At 60.8% G+C, this 16,146-nt stretch overlaps 1 protein-coding gene across 6 annotated transcripts in view; it reads left to right on the top strand.

Annotated features, from left to right (window-relative positions):
• PLEKHM2 (pleckstrin homology and RUN domain containing M2) overlaps nt 1-16,016 on the top strand; it is a 38,179-nt gene extending 22,163 nt beyond the window's left edge. For 2 of the 6 annotated variants that reach the window (XM_045898629.3, XM_064589873.1), the window contains 19 exons: nt 542-648; nt 1,038-1,147; nt 1,664-1,763; nt 2,298-2,385; nt 3,212-3,398; nt 4,690-4,749; nt 7,836-8,064; nt 9,348-10,190; nt 10,452-10,521; nt 10,624-10,714; nt 10,972-11,036; nt 11,379-11,467; nt 12,197-12,329; nt 12,557-12,747; nt 13,167-13,232; nt 13,931-14,090; nt 14,372-14,551; nt 14,637-14,753; nt 15,026-16,016. In XM_045898629.3, the coding sequence (XP_045754585.1) occupies nt 542-648; nt 1,038-1,147; nt 1,664-1,763; nt 2,298-2,385; nt 3,212-3,398; nt 4,690-4,749; nt 7,836-8,064; nt 9,348-10,190; nt 10,452-10,521; nt 10,624-10,714; nt 10,972-11,036; nt 11,379-11,467; nt 12,197-12,329; nt 12,557-12,747; nt 13,167-13,232; nt 13,931-14,090; nt 14,372-14,551; nt 14,637-14,753; nt 15,026-15,160 (3,021 nt within the window). In that variant the 3' untranslated portion in view covers nt 15,161-16,016. The remainder of the gene's footprint in view (nt 1-541; nt 649-1,037; nt 1,148-1,663; nt 1,764-2,297; nt 2,386-3,211; nt 3,399-4,689; nt 4,750-7,835; nt 8,065-9,347; nt 10,191-10,451; nt 10,522-10,623; nt 10,715-10,971; nt 11,037-11,378; nt 11,468-12,196; nt 12,330-12,556; nt 12,748-13,166; nt 13,233-13,930; nt 14,091-14,371; nt 14,552-14,636; nt 14,754-15,025) is intronic. The other 4 variants (XM_064589877.1, XM_064589876.1, XM_064589875.1 and 1 more) reach the window with 3 other exon arrangements.
• The last annotated feature ends 130 nt before the right edge of the window (nt 16,017-16,146 follow it).

Below are 16,146 nucleotides of genomic sequence, written 5' to 3'. Positions count from 1 at the left end.
CTCTGGAGCCAGCACCCCGTTCCATCAGCCCTTAGTTTGTGCAGGGGAGCTGCCCCAAGCAGGGTATGTTGTACAACTCCGGAGCGGGGGGCATTTTTACAGATAATACCTCATGTAGTGCCCCTGGGGGGGTGTGGCTCCGCAGCCCTGGCTCGAAGCCCAGTACCACCTGGGACCTACACACGGACGGTGGGTCCCTCCCAGCATCAAGCTGTCGCCGTGCAGAGCGCGCACTGGGGGCCTCTCGGGGCCTGGGCTCTGGGGATGCAGCTTTGCCCTCTGGAGCCTGCAGGGTGAGCAGCGGGTGGTCACCACGGATTTATCATTTGACGGGTTTTCTTTCTTTTGTTTTTTGTTAAGATTTTCTTTTTAAGTCATCTCTACACCCACCGTGGGGCTCGAACCTACAACCCCGAGATCAAGCGTCGCGCGCTCCACCGAGGGAGCCAGCCAGGCGCCCCTTGACTGGTCGTCTTAGCCATCTGCTATAGCCTTCTTCTTTATCTGTTTCTCATTTCGGGCGCGGGTCTTTTCCTTTCAGTTGCAGAGCTACTTTGCTGCGTGTGAAGATGAGACCCCCGCCATCCGGAACCACGACAAGGTCCTGCAGCGTCTGTGTGAGCACCTGGACCACGCCCTGCTGTACGGGTAAGGTGGGGGTGGTCTCTGGGGGAGACCCTAGGGCGCCACCCGGCCCGGCCCAGGCCGCGAGGAGCCTCCAGAGGGAAGTCCCCTGCCGTGCCTGCCTTTTATTCCTGCTTTCTCTTGGCAGAAAGAGATTTGCCTCACTCAGGCAGACCACAGGCTGTCTGCAGCCGGCCCCTAAATGGCCTCTGCGCAGGCGGGAACGGCCGCGGGAAGAATTAGCGGCAGATGAGCCGCGGGGTGAAGGCGCGGGGGTTGCCTGTGGGCCCTGCGGGGAGCCCGTCGCCTTCAGCCGGGAGCTCGTTAGCGACACGAGGCTGCTGGGCCGGCGGACTGCAGCTTCCCGGGGTGGCCCCATTTCGGTCATGGCATCTCCTGTCCTATTTTCGCAGACTGCAAGACCTCTCGTCTGGCTACTGGGTGCTCGTCGTGCATTTCACCCGGAGAGAGGCCATCAAACAGATCGAGGTGCTGCAGCACGTGGCCACCAACCTGGGGCGCAGTGAGTAGCACCAGGACGATGCTGCGGGGGGCCCGGGGCTCAGGTGCGGGCTCAGGGTCAGCCCCAGGAGGCTGATCCCCTTGTGCTGTCCCGCGGCAGAGGGGCGTTCAGGTGCCGGCGCCCTGCGCCTGACAGTTTGTTGGAGCATCGAGGGTGGGGGGAAGGAGAGCGAGGTGCTGAGGAGAACCTGACTCCTACCGAATCCCAGCCCGAGCCCAGAATGGGGAGCTGGCTTCTCTCCCTGAGCCAGGATTGGTGTTAGGCGGCAGGATCGGCGCCCAGTCCTTCAGCTTCTCAACCCACCTGGAGTTGGGTCCGAGTTCCCTGGGCTGCCACCAGCTAGGGTCTGACTAGAAAACCACAGGTTTCAGGGGTTCTGGCCCCCCCAAAGACAGGAGGCTATCAGAGCGCTTGGTCCCCTCAGCTGCTCTTGCTGTCCTTCCTGCCCTCGCTTGGCCCAGAGAGCCAGCACCCTGACGGACCTTCCTGCCAGTTACTCCCCTGCTCCGTTTGCAGGTAGGGCCTGGCTATACCTGGCACTCAACGAGAATTCCCTGGAGAGCTACCTGCGGCTGTTCCAGGAGAACCTGGGTCTGCTGCATAAATACTACGTCAAGTGAGTGTTCGGAACAGTCTGTCTCATGCAGCCCCGGAGCTCCCCTTGAACCTCGTCCCAAAGACTCTTGCCACATGTGGACACCGCGGTGTGCCGTGTCAGAGGCCTAGCCTGGCATGGCATGCTGAGGACACGTCAGTGGTGGCCAAAGGGCCCTCAGCACCTTGCCTCTGATGGCCCTGCCAGGAGTACGGGCGTTCCCACTGTTCTGCCTCTGCCCGATCCTCCACCCAGGCCTCAGAACTTACTAGAACGCTCAGCCTCGGCTGGGCTGCCGCAGGAACAAAGTATCTGTGGTAGCCGCCAAGAGCTAGATGAGCCTTATGCTGCAGGCCCCGTGTGTGAAGACAGTGGCCGGGATGAGCTGCGGGGCTCCACAGCCAGAGGAGAATGCTGCGAAGGGTGGGGCAGGGCGGCCCCCAGCTGGGCGCCGTCCAGGCCGTGGGGATGCCACACGTCAAACTTCGACACAGCCAGCTTGCCAGTGAGCGCGGGGCCAAGCCGGTAACCGTCGTCCCTCCTTGTGTCTCGCAGGAATGCCCTGGTCTGCAGCCACGATCACCTGACTCTCTTCCTGACCTTGGTGTCTGGGCTGGAGTTCATTCGATTCGACCTGGATCTGGTGAGACCCCCTGGCTCTCGCCGCCGCTGGGGGCGGCAGGGTGGGCGGGCTGGACATGCGGTTTTACTCTTCTGGTCCCTCTCAGGGAGCCTGTTGGGTGTGACTGAGCCTGAGCAACACCTTGTTTGTTCAGGATCAGAACAGTGGAACTGGATGGAAGGGGGTGATCCTCTCTTGGCTTATCTAAGCCAAATGCCTAGTGCAGGTGACTCCTTCCTGCCTCTCTGTCCAAACTGGGAGAAAAGCCACATTGCCTGGAGTATTTAGTGCTAAGGTACCCTCCTCCGTGTTTAGGATGTGAGTGTTTGAGAAAGACAAGGCACATTCATCCCTGTGCCTCTTGGGACCCTAGAAGTGTCCTCAGCTCCTTGCTCCCCGGTCTCCCTCACTGTCATGCACTAGAGAAACAGGACATGGGCCCAGGAAGGGCTGAGGAGGGTCCAGAGCATCCCTCGGACTTGGGCGCCTCAGCATGCAGCTGCCCTGTCCTAATCCCATCACCTTCCCAGGTCCCTGCCCCAGCAGCACAGACCGTCTACGGAAAAGTGGTCAGAACTGGAGAAAACAAGCCGCTCTTGTGGTTGAGGAAGTCAAGGAGGGGCTGCAGGCAGAGCTGGGATCTGCCAACTCTGTCTGCCTCGAGTCCAGAGCTTTAAGAGCCACAGCCATTCCCATGACTCCTTTTAGCAGCTTATTTCTGAATTTCGTGCCTTTAGCCCACCGATTTCCCAAAGGAGAGCTAGCAGGGGAGGCTGGTCGGAGGCAGGTCTGCGCCGGGCCCCCGAGGCTCCCGCAGCCGAGCCGGCTCTTTGTGCTCTCATCTCAGGACGCCCCATACTTAGACTTGGCCCCCTACATGCCCGACTACTACAAACCTCAGTACCTGCTGGACTTCGAAGACCGCCTCCCCAGCTCCGTGCAAGGCTCGGACAGCCTGTCCCTCAACTCCTTCAACTCCGTCACCTCCACCAACCTGGAGTGGGATGACAGTGCCATTGCCCCATCCAGTGAGGGTAAGCGCCCCAGGTGGCAGGGAGCCACGCCTCTGCTGTGGCCCTCGTGATGAGGCCACTCGCCTGGCTGGGTGACGTCCCTCTGGGCTCGTTGTGGTCTGATGGGGGAGATTGGAAGTTCAACAGGGCCCACCATTTCCCAGATCTTCACTCATTTCCTCAGCATCTCCGTGGAGGGTAAAACACAGATTCTGGGGACAAAAAGCCAAAATGAGATCATACGAATGTTAGACCCTTTTCCAGAAGGCTAGAGCCCTATGCCCGGGACGGGGGGTGGGGCGGGGTGGTTTTCTAAGTGGGGAGGACGCTCTTCCTGCCACTACAAGGGTGAGTGCGGCCTGCTCAGGGAGGTCGTCCTACTCTGATTCCAGGCAGAAAGAGGCTGAGCAGCCCCTGGAAGGAGAAGAGAGAGCCAGATGGGTCCAAAGAGGAGGGTTTCTCATGAGCCCCCATTTCTCATGAGCCCATCGGGTTTTGGAGTCCCTCCTGCACTTGCTAGTGTATTAGCTGATTGCGCCCCCTGCATCCAAGACTGAAAAAGGTTGTCATCACGTCTGTAGGTCATTCTGTTGTCTGGATCCAACAACTGATGGGAACAGCCTGGTTTCTTTCAAACCTTAAGCTTCTGTGTTCATTTATAAAGCTGGCTGTTTCTCCACCTTTGTTCATCCCATGTGGGAAAGGAGAGCTCTTCATTTACTGTACCCTGCCTCACCTCCAGGAAGGGGGCACCCCAAGCACAAGTTCAGTCCCCAGGGCTCCCTGGAAGTGCATTAGCATTGAGATCTTGGCCTTTCTCTTTCTTCGTGTCTGCTCCAGCCTTGTTAGCAACACTTGCATTGCTCCTTGTACAAGTGGAAGGCGGCAGCTCAGTTTCCTCAGATTGGGCTCATGGGCTGCCTCCCAAGAAGTCAGGGGCCGCGCCCTGAAGGGGCAAGCCAGGCCGCCCGGGGGTGGAGGTGTCCCCTTGAGCCCCCCTTACCTCCGATGCTGGGTTCAGAGGGAAGGAAGGCAAGGGATGGAGAAGGTTAGGTATGTTCTTCTCAGCCAGAACCAGGTCCTGGGGTTGGAAAGGATTGTCCTCAAGGATCTTTCCAGCTGGTCAGAGGCTCCTGGGCCAGCACAGGAGCTGAGAAGCATAGTAAGTTCCCTGAAGCTGTTAGAGAAAGTGCAGAAAGTTTAACTTTTTCCTCTCTTGTTTTCTCCCCATGTCTCCCACCCTGCCGACCCCACCCTCCCTGTCCTTCCACGACCTGTTTCTAATCTTCAGTTTTGTCCCTCGTTTTTATAGATTATGATTTTGGAGATGTGTTTCCAGCAGTGCCGTCTGTACCCAGCACAGACTGGGAAGGTGGGACAGAGTCCGCTGTTACCCTCTTTTCCTGTTTTGCTATGTTTCCATGCCAAGCTTGCTGCATGATTCGAAATCAGCTCATTATTTATAATAATGTCAATGATCATAATAAAGCCAAGTTTGGTGTTCTAATAGATGGAATTCTGCAGTAGGAGAACTTGACTTCTAGCTCTAGGCAAACCCCCTTCTCCTAGTGCAGGACTCCTGCCTTTATGCAGTGGCCTCGTGGAGTCACCAAGTGACTACGTTTCAGGGACCCGTGGATCACCCTCCCCGATTCTGATGCCATTGGGAGCACCAGATGTGCGTAGGGAACCGCCAGCTCGTGGGGCGCTAGTGGCCTGATCCAGCAAGCAGAGGCTTGTTCTGGAAAGCGTGGGTTGAACCTGTGGATCGTAAGCTCCTTTAGGTCAGATGTGCTCTTGTGTCAGAAGCGTCAAGGCCAGTCTTGGTGGCTTCCTCTCTGGTATCGTGGAAAGAGCCTGAAAGCCCAGTGGGCGAAGCGGCCCAGGTACACCTGGAACTTCCTGCAGGGAGATTCTCTTTGAGGTTTTTTTTTTTTTTTTTAAGATTATTTATTTATTTATTTGAGAGAGAGAGAATGAGAGAGAGAGCACATGAGAGGGGGGAGGGTCAGAGGGAGAAGCAGACTCCCTGCCGAGCAGGGAGCCCGATGCGGGACTCGATCCCGAGACTCCAGGATCATGACCTGAGCCGAAGGCAGTCGCTTAACCGACTGAGCCACCCAGGCGCCCCTCTTTGAGGTTTTAAGGCAGATTAAAATATAATCTGTCCGCCCTCCCACCTGTCCACTAGGTGGCAGCCGTGCGTGGGCATTCTCCTGCCCAGGACTCCACTTCTAGGCTTCTGGAAACCTGCGGGGCTCTCCCCCTCATTCCTGTGGTTACTTAAAGCACAGGGCATTGTTTCTGAGAGGGTTAATGCTTCCTCCTTAGATCTGAAGCCATATCCCCACCCCCCCCATTAAAGAGCCTTCTGCCCTGGGGGCTGCTTCTGCCCGGGGCTGGGCGGGGGGAGGGGGGGGCAGCCCCTGAGGGAGGAGGTGCTGACTGCTCACCTGGGCAGGAGGCTTAGGTGCCCTTTCCACTGCTCCAGAGCTGGTCCCTTTGTTATTAGCGCCGGGATCTCTGAGTAATGGATGACAGATGATCTTTTTCCAAGTAACGTATGATATAGCTTAGTTTGAGGGAAATAAGACAGGGCATTGGGGAAAATTAATTATGTCATCTGGCCAAGAGAGTAGCACTCAAGAGTGCCACAGGTTAGTTAAGATGAGCTCGAAATCCAGAATTCCATCGTAACCTCATTTATCCTCTCAACCTCTCTTCTTGCAGTGCACATGCTGGGCATTGATTTTTTTTTTCCCCCTCTGATTCTAACCACTAACCCCCTCCTGACCCAGCTCCTCGCTGCTCTTTGCAGTCACTTGACAAGCAGGGCCTGACCCTCCTCCGCAGCCCTTCAGAGCTCCCGGTGGCCTGAGAACTAACAACCTGGGTCGTGCTGCTGGCTCAGGCTGGGCTGGGCTCCCAGGCAGGGTGAGCTTTGTCCTCCTGGGAACTCCTGCTTCCTGAGTTCCAACTGCAGATCTCCAGGGGCTGGAACAAGAGTGTATGGCCTCGCAGGACCCTTCTTTGAGACTGAAGGACAAGGTTTTCTACCTCTGAGAACTAAGGCTCTGGGGGCCCAGGACATCTGAAGGAAGTGTATGTTGCTAGTGGGGTTTTTTTTGGCAGGGCTGGCGATTGCCTTTGGCCCCTACTTTTGCCCTTATATTAAAAGACACTGTACTTTTTTAAAAAGATGAATGATGTGTTGCATCAGCAGACAGCTGCCCAGTGTTTCCAAGACCCACTAGGAAGTGGACAGCAGGTTAGGCCCTTCCAGATGAGGCTGAGGATGGGAAGCATGTTTGCTATGTCTCCTCTGGGCAGATAATGGCCCACAAGATGTGTGTGAGCTGGCAAATGGGGTGTGAACATCCCATGTCCCGTGCCATTACCTCTCACCCGACCTCTTCCGACAGCTGGGCCTCAGTTCTTTGCTGGGGTGGCTCCCATCTGCCGCCAGATAAATGCCCTGTGTGCTTTTCGTGCTCCTGTTCCAGTAACCTGGGCTGGATGGTTGGGGGCAGGGGGAGCAGTTAAACCAGCCCCTCTCTGGAGAGGCAGTGCCCCCCCACCCTGCCTTCTCCCCAGGGTGGAGCCAAGGGTGAGGGGGACCCAGAAAGGACCAGTAGGCGGGTGGAGGCTTGAGTGAAATGGAGTTCCCAGCTCTCGCCTTAAAGGGGTGCCTGGTCCTGCCCCCCGCTCTGGGAGTGTGCCGATGTCAGGGCTAGAAGCAGCCGCCGAAGGGCCCATGAGGCAGCTGTTGGGGGGCAGCCACTCGGCACACCTTTCTTCTCCCTTTTGCATCTCCTTGTTGCTCTGGTCTGTCATTCTGCCTACTGTGCTCTGGGCCCTTGTTCTGCCTTTCCCCCGTGCTCCTCACCCTCTGGACTCCCTATCCTGTCTCTCAGCCCCTGCCCCCACTCTGCACCCCTCAGTTTCTCTGATCCCCATAGTCTCCCTCTATTCTCTCTTCCTTTGTTGCTTTTTATCTGCCTCTGGCACGGGGCAGAGGGGGACCCCTCAGAGGACTGCCGGCGGCGTGCAGCGCTGCAGGGGCTGCCGAGCACCCCCCTAGCTCCCTCTGACGGAAGGCTCTAGGGTTAACCTGAGAGGTCTGTGGCCCATCTCCTCTTGAGGCACCAAGTCACCGTCCCTGAGGGGCTTCAGCCTGGAGGCTGCTTAACCTTGGGGCTCTTACCTCGAACTCAGCCAAATTGCTATGAGCTCCTGGGGGTTCCCAGTGGAGTGGTGATGGTGTCCCTCCAAGTCACTCTTAAAGCACAAATCCTGTGTCCTGTTGGTCTGGGCCTTCTGCTCCTAAAACAGGACCACCCTGATCAGATTGCCCCGGGAGGAACTCACCCACCTCCCTCATGAGTTAAGGCATGCTTTGGGGGCCTGGGGTCCCCAGATGGTGTCTGACGGGCTGTCTCCTGTTTCCTGTTCTCCCAGATGGAGACCTCACAGACACCGTCAGCGGCCCCCGCTCCACCGCCTCGGACCCAACCAGCAGCAAAGCTTCCACCAAGAGCCCCACCCAGCGCCACAACCCCTTCAGTGAGGACCAGGCAGAGACCGTGTCCTCCTCGGACACCACCCCAGTGCACAGCACTTCTCAGGAGAAGGGCGAATCCCACGCTGTCGACCTGCCAGACCCCAGCACAGAGCTCGAAGTCATCAGGTAAGCGGGGGTTGGGGGAGCATCCGGGTGTCCATCCTGTCCGCTCCTGGCATCACGTTTTAGTCCTCGCACGCTGGGACCACACACCCCAGGGACGGACCGGGATCTTCCTGGAGACTAAGGGGTCCTCCAGTGGTTCTTCGAGCAAGAAGAAACAGAGGGCCTGAGCCCAGAAGGTGGTGTGGCCCAGACGACAGCCATGGCTGGTGGCCGGGGCCACAAGTGGGCTGCTGGGGCATTTGTCAGGTTCATCCAGGGCCAGAAAACACCTTCGGACTGGAATTCTTTCAGTTCTTGGATGTCACCGAACGGTTCCTGAGATGTATACTGATCCTAGTTCAGCATGGCTCCTTGAAAGAAAAGTGTCTCCATCATGTGGGCAGGGACCTACCTAGAAGGGAAGGAGGAGGGGCCCCTGGGTGGCTCAGTCAGTTAAGCGTCTGCCTTCGGCTCAGGTCATGACCCCAGGGTCCTGGGATCGAGCCCTGCATCGGGCTCCCTGCTCCGCGGGGAGCCTGCATCTCCCTCTGCCTGCCTCTCTCTCTCTCTCTCTCTGACAAACAAATAAATAAAACCTTAAAAAAAAAAAGAAGGGAAGGAGGTGGTGCAGGACAGATTGTGGAGCTCTTGGCCCAGAGCCTCCTGGGCTCCCTGACCTGCTCCGACTCCTGCCCCTAAAACTCTAAGTGCCGAAGAAGAAGATGTGCATGTTGTACCCTCCGAGGCTTACTGGCCGAAGGCAGGGGTCAGGGGTCCCACCCTGCAGGCTGGTTCAAGGCCTGAGCCGCTTAAATGGCTCAGACCTGGGGTCACCTTGCCAGGCCCATCCCAGCCAACTTGCCACCAAGGAAGTTTGAGCCCAGAAGACTTTGAGTGCACTTCTGGTTGAATTATCCATGGTGATACCTGATGGGAACGGAGGTCAGCTCACAGCATACCCAAGGGCACGGCTAAGTAGAGGCGCCATGACCGACCATGGCCCATGCTTGTTCCCCAGAGTGCGGCTAGCACAGCTGTCGTCAGCTAGAATTCAGAGGACCTGCTCAGGGGTTCCTCGGGTCCCCACCTCTGCCAGCAGCGGGGGTACCTCAGGGCCTGAGCTGTTCTTGCCGCTCCCCCCGCCAGCCTAGGGCCTCCCACCTATCATTGCCCAGGGCCGCCGAAGCTCCCGCTGTGCCCTCAGAGGTCACACGCCCAGGATCACCCCTTTTGACCCAGCCCGCCTAATTCTCCAGTACTGCGGCACTCAGGTGGTAAATGTCTCCCCATCACTACTGTCCCAGGGTCACCAAGAAGAAGAAAACTGGCAAGAAGAAGAAGATGAGGTCGGATGAGGAAGCTAGTCCACTTCACCCCTCCTCGACCCAGGACACCTGTGCCCGGCGGGGGGATGGTGACAGCCTGGTCAGCAGCCCAGGCCTGGGGCGGGCCTCCCCGGATGCGACCTTTACCTCCCCCCAGGAGGAGGGAGAGGGGCCCAGCAGCACAGCGGAGAGCAGCGAGCTCTCGGAGCCCGGCCAGATAGGCCTGCTTATCCCCGAAATGAAGGACACCTCCATGGAGCGCTTGGGGCAGCCCCTGAGTAAGGTGATCGACCAGCTCAACGGGCAGCTGGACCCCAGCACCTGGTGCTCCCACGTCCAGTCCCCAGACCAGTCCTTTCGGACCGGCTCCCCCGGGGAAGCCCCGGAGAAGCCGCCATTTTGCGACTTTAGTGAGGGGCTTCCAGCCCCAATGGACTTCTACCGCTTTACCGTCGAGAGTCCAAGCACTCTTACATCAGGTGGCAGCCACCATGACCCTGCAGGGCCTGGCCAACCGCTGCATGTTCCTGGTAGCCCTGCGCCTGCTGGCCAAGAAGAGGGAGGAGGAGGAAGAGAGGGACAGACGCTTGGGCCCCTAGAGGACGCCCCCAGGGAGCCCCGGGAGCCGGAGACCCGGGAGCTGGACACTGAGTTGCCCCTGGTCGGGGAGGGGCCTGTGACAGAACCAGAGCCTGGGACCCACGAGACTCTTTGCCAGCTCAAGCGAGACCAGCCCAGCCCGTGTCTGAGCAGCGCAGAGGACTCTGGGGTGGATGAGGGGCAGGGGAGCCCATCCGAGATGACCCACTCGGCAGAGTTCAGGTGAGCAGGGCTCACCTCAAAAGCCGGTGACAGTGGGCATCTGTCCTCCAAATAAAGCGCAGCTCCCGGAAGGACCAGCCTGGGCTGGGAGGCAGGATGGGGTGTAAGTCTCCCCGCCCCCCCCACACACACTTTGGCCCCCGGTCAGGGGCAGAGCCACGACAGCTATGCTCCGTCTGGGTGCCTGTGTGGCCGTGTGGGTCTGTGTCACCTCCTGCCCTTGCCCTCGCCTGACACCCCCCGCACTTGTCCCTCTCACAGAGTAGACAACAATCACTTACTCCTGCTGATGATCCATGTGTTTCGAGAAAACGAAGAGCAGCTCTTCAAGGTCAGTCCCAGGAACTCCAGGGCAAGCGGGAGAGCGTGAGGCCCCGGGGTGGGGCGGGCGGGGGCCGGCGGGGCCTGACCCTCCTCTGTCCCGGCCCCTCAGATGATCCGGATGAGCACCGGGCACATGGAGGGCAACCTGCAGCTGCTGTACGTGCTGCTCACGGACTGCTACGTGTACCTGCTCCGGAAAGGTGCCCGCCGTCCCCCGACCCCGGGCCCGGCCAGGGCCGCTGCTGGGGGCAGCCTGAGCATGAGGCCCACCACCCTCCCTTTCCCTGCACCCCCCCCCCGCCCCTGGCTCTCGGCCACTCGCCATCCCAGCGGCCCCAGGAGACAAGCACCCCGTGTCATTCTCCTCCACCATGTGGAGGCCAGGTCTTAGAAAACGGGGCAGGGGAAGGGAAAAGAGGCCACTGTGAGTCATAGGCATCGGGGTCTCCTCTCTCAGGGGCTGCGGAGAAGCCGTACCTGGTGGAAGAGGCCGTTTCTTACAATGAACTTGACTATGTGTCGGTGAGTGCAGGCTCGGCAGTTGGCACATACCCTAGGCCAGGGCTCCTCGGCCTCCGGCGTGTCCCCGCCTGGGCCCCACCGCCCCCGGGCTCGGGCGTCAGCTTCTGTCTCAGAGTAGCGTCCACACTGATGCTTTGAGGACGCTTCTCCGTCCACCATATTTCTGACCGTCCCTCCCTAACTCATGCCAGGGTCCCGGGCCCCTGGGGCTTTGCCTTGGGCGACTCCGGGCTGTGCTTCCTCCCTCCCCAGCCAGCCCGCAATGCGGCCACGGCTGCCACCCCCTGGAGGGAGCCGCCAAGGCCCGTGCGCGTGTGAAGGGGAAGCCACTGTTTCTGGCAGGTGGGCCTCGGGCAGCAGACGGTGAAGCTGGTGTGCACCAACCGCAGGAAGCAGTTCCTGCTGGACGCGGCCGACGGGGCCCTGGCCGAGTGAGTGACGCGCCCCCCGCCCCTCCCCGTTTGCTTGGGACTGGAGAGCCGCTTGGACTCCCCAGCCTTGCGCAGTAGGATACAAAGAAGTGGCGAACAGATGTGTTCCCTCCGGAACCTGCGGGGGGTGTACATGCACACTGACGGACTCGTGTCCTCAGCTCGGGGGACCCGAGACCCTAGGTGGCCGCCAAGGAGGAAGGGGGCTGGCATGAGTTACTAACAGGAGAGAAACGGGGGGCCACAGGAGCGCCTGGGTGGCCCAGTCATCAAGCGTGTGCTTTTGGCTCAGGTCATGGTCCCAGGGTCCTGGGATCGAGCCCCGCTTCGGGCTCCCTGCTCGGCGGGAGGCCTGCTTCTCCCTCTCCCACTCCCCCTGCTTGTGTTCCCTCTCTCGCTGTGTCTCTGTCAAATAAATAAAATTTTTAAAAAAAGAAAAAAGAAACGGGGGCCACAGAGTGCGTACAGAAATGACTCGTAATAAGATGGTGTCATTATCCTGACTCGGGTCCCATCCGCACCAGTGTATCTGGTCCGCCCTCACCGGCGACCCCAGGCCCCCCGGCGCCACTGGGAATGGCTCGCTCGGCCTGCTGCATGTCACTGCCCCACCTGCTGCTCTGAGCTCCCTCCCCGAAGTTTCTGTGACCCCCCTCCAGGCCAGGATCCCGTCCAGTTGAGGGGTGGTCCCCACCGGGCCTCTGACAGCAAACCCCATTCCCTGTGCAGGTTTTTCTTGGCTTCTTTGAAGTCCGCCATGATCAGAGGCTGCCGGGAACCACCTTACCCCAGTGTCCTGACTGATGCCACCATGGAGAAGCTAGCGCTGGCCAAATTTGTGGCCCAGGAGTCTAAGTGTGAGGTAAGTGCCAGGGGTGGAGGGGAGGGGTCGTCCCCGAGAGGCCAGCTGTGGTGTCCAGGTGAGGTCAGGTGGGGCAAATAGAGGTCTTTAGCTCTTGTCCGTCCCCCACCCGGGAGGGGCTCTCCTACCCCTGGGGCGTGTCCTTGCTGCCTCAGTGGCCATTCCTGGTGCTGGGCCATCGGTGAGCCGGGCCCAGACCTCACCGCTCTGTCTGCTGCCCCTCCCAGGCCACTGCTGTTACCGTGCACTTCTATGGGCTCGTCCACTGGGAGGACCCCATGGATGAGTCCCTGGGTCCCATCCCCTGCCACTGCTCACCCCCTGAGGGCACCATCACCAAAGAAGGCATGCTGCATTACAAGGCAGGCACCTCCTACTTGGGCAAAGAGCACTGGAAGACTTGCTTCGTGGTACTCAGGTGGGCACCCCCGCAGCACTGGCCTCAGGCTCAGCCTGGAGCTTGTTGGGCCGGCCATTGAGGAGAGAAGCCCGAGGGGGCCTCCGCCCACCCCCACAAGGGTTCTAGAGTCGACCTACCTGGGGATATTAGAGCTTATGTGTAAAGCCAGCCATCTTCGGGGCCTAAGGAACTCTGGGGCATCAGGTGTAGGTCTGGGCTGGGCTGCGGCCAAGCCTCTCACTGTCCCGGGTCTGCTGAGGGGGTAGCGTGCCCTCCTACGCCTCTGGTTCCTTCTTCACCCTCCGTTTCACAGAAGACAGGCCCCTTGGCCTCTGGGGCATCAGGCGCCAGCTTGCGGGGGGTCCCTGGGATCTGGGCTCCACCTGGCCCCCAGTTCCTGAGACAGACCTCACCCCTGCTATGTTGTGCCCCTGCAGCAACGGGATCCTCTATCAGTATCCCGACCGCACTGATGTCACCCCCCTGATCTCGGTGAACATGGGGTGAGTGACCTGGCGATGGGGGGCTGGGCAGGTGTGGGGCCTGGTATCGCCGCCCGAAGGTGGGGACTCTGGCTGAGCCTGCGGCGCAGGGCTCCTATCCTCCCTGGCTTGAGCTGACACCCCCTCTTGTGCATCAGTTCAGCCCACCCACTCAGCCCCCACCCCCACCCCACCCCCCCCCCGGTCCGGCAGCCCTGATTGGTACCCAGGCATCTTCTGAGCTCTGAGGGCTAAAGCAAGGGGAGGAGGGACAGCTTCCTGTCAGGGAAGCAAGAGGAACTCCTTGCCAGGAAAGGATATGGTCAGGCCAGGGAGGGCGTCCCTCCCCTGGGAAGCTCCCGACCTGACAGAAGACGGACACACACATTCTTGGGGACAACCTCGGGCCCAGAGAGGGAGTGTGAATGAATGTGCCCTGGTCCTGAGAGGGCCAGAGCTAGGAGCCCATTCTCACCCCTTGCCCGGCCAGGCTAACGTAGCTGGAAGGGTCTTGGCAATTCTGGAGACAGAAGTTGTTCCACAGAAGGGGGTGGGCCTGGCCGGCCGCTGTAAGCCTCTCCCGAGAGCCCGAGGGGTCCACACCACCTTCTGGTGTCCTCCCACCTCCTGGACCGTGGGTGCAGGCCCGCCGTGTCCGCCTGCCTCGAGCCGCCCCCGCCTGCTCCTTGCCCCTCTCTCACTCTCCTCCTCCGGCCCAGGGGGGAGCAGTGCGGTGGCTGTCGGAGGGCCAGCAGCACGGATCGGCCCCACGCCTTCCAGGTCATCCTCGCCGGCCGGCCGTGCCTGGAGCTGAGCGCCGACAGCGAGGCCGCCATGGCCGACTGGATGCAGCACCTCTGCCAGGCTGTGTCCAAAGGGGTGAGCGCCCCGGGCCTGCGCCGTCCATCCGGCTGCCTGGCCCCGTTCAGGCTCCCCAGGGGCCCTTCCCCAAACCCACATGCTCGGGGAGCAGCCCACGAGGACCAGGACGGGGGCGTCCAGGGGCGGGCCCGAGAGCTCAGGGCCACCGTCACCGCTGTCCCCACGTCCGCTGTCCCCACGTCTGACGGCTGGCCGGGCCAGAGCGGGGGGTTCCGGTGCTGGCCAGCCCGGGAGAGCGCCAGCTTGCCTCTCCCCTCCCCTCTGCCAATGCCCTTCAGGTCATCCCCCAGGGGGTAACTCCGAGCCCCTGCATCCCCTGCTGCCTAGTGATCACCGACGACCGCCTCTTCACGTGCCACGAGGACTGCCAGACCAGCTTCTTCCGCTCCCTGGGCACGGCCAAGCTGGCCGACATCAGTGCTGTGGCCACTGAACCGGACAAGGAGTACTGTGTCTTGGTGAGCTGGGTGGGGGCGTGGGGGGGAGAGCAGCCCCTGCAGAAGGGGCGCTGCATCTGCTCACCTGGGGACCCGCTTTCCCCAGGAGTTTTCCCAGGACAGCCAGCAGCCCCTCCCACCCTGGGTCATCTACTTGAGCTGCACATCTGAACTGGACCGATTCCTGTGTGCACTGAGCTCGGGGTGGAAAACCATCTACCAGGTACCTGGCCGCCCAGGGCCCCGAGGAGTGAATGGAGCCACTGTCTGGGGAAGGGAGCCCTGCGTGGTACAGAGGCTGGAGTCAGGGGCCTGGGGACAGCGCCATACCAGCAGCTCCGTGCACCTGAGGCTACAGCTGATAGTCGAGCCCAGGAAACGCCGCTCCTGACCTTGGTCCCATGGTGCGGGGGTGACTCCGGGGTTCCCACGGCTCCCCGGAAGAGCGGGGTCCCGGCCGCAGCCCTCACAGATTCCCTCCGTACCCCCACACAGGTGGACCTCCCCCACAAGGCCATCCAGGAAGCCTCCCACAAGAAGTTCGAGGATGCCCTGAGCCTCATCCACAGTGCCTGGCAGCGGAGTGACAGCCTCTGCCGGGGCAGAGCCTCCCGGGACCCCTGGTGCTGAGGCAGAGCCGGCCAGCACCCCGGGGGCCGAGAGAGGCCTGCCGAGCAGCACCCGCTGTCCTCGCTCCGGGCCAGGCTTCCAACCGTGTTCACAGCCCACTCCCGGGACAGAAGCACCGGGTCGGGGCTCGAGACAGGGTCTCTCCCCTCCCAGGGATCCAGAACGGGTGCTCCACGCTCTCGGGCATCCCACCCGGCCAGTGGTGACCGGAGGGCGCTGGGGCAGAGGGTCTGAGCCCTATGGGCTCTGCGTACACACGGCACATGCAGATGCAAGTGCCTCTCTTCAGGGTAGCGATGAGAGTCATACCAACTCTGAGGGGAGCAGAAGGACTGAGAGGGCAGGAGTCCCCTCTTCCTCTCCTGGGTCAGGGCTCCGGACCGAGGCCCGGCCATCCTCGTTCACTTTTGACCACTCAGCTGGCCGTGCAGGGAACCTGGACGCTCAGGCCTCCATGCATGCTCCCTCCTCACCAACTCCATCCCCAGGCACACTGCTGTCTGCCTTGCGAAGGCCCACCGCTGGGGACCTGGCCGGGGGGTGGGGGGGCCGGGGGGGGAGGCTGGGCGGCCCCTCCCTGGCTGCTCAGAGGCCCTGCATGTCCTCGGCCCCTGCCTCTCCCCAAACCGCAGTGCCCAGCGGACCCAGGAGGACCCGGGAGGCAGGCCATCTCCTTCTGCCGGGAGCAAAGGGGAGGGAGGAGGGCTTGGAGAGGAGCAGAGCCCCCCAGACTGGCGTCCTGGAGTGTGCCTCCTGACCATCCCCTGCTTGGCTGGAGTCGGGCCCTCTGGGGGAAGAGGTCAGATGGTCTGGGTTTTGTTTTTTTTTAAATAAAATAGACATGTTATATTGCCAAGACTTGTCACGGGCCCTTTGTGACCAGGCTGGAGGTGGGGATCCCAGCCCCCCTCTAAAGCCCCTCGGCCATTCATTCCCTGATTTTCTTCCATCAGCTGCGCAGTGCTGACACTGGACGCCCGGTCACC

The sequence above is a fragment of the Mirounga angustirostris genome, unplaced genomic scaffold, assembly GCF_029215605.1.
Source record: "Mirounga angustirostris isolate CCGP_5_RB_7025 unplaced genomic scaffold, mMirAng1.0.hap1 SCAF_4, whole genome shotgun sequence".
Lineage (NCBI taxonomy): Eukaryota > Metazoa > Chordata > Mammalia > Carnivora > Phocidae > Mirounga > Mirounga angustirostris.
Note: the sequence above shows the minus strand (reverse complement) of the source record. Positions and strands in the feature narration are given on the sequence as shown.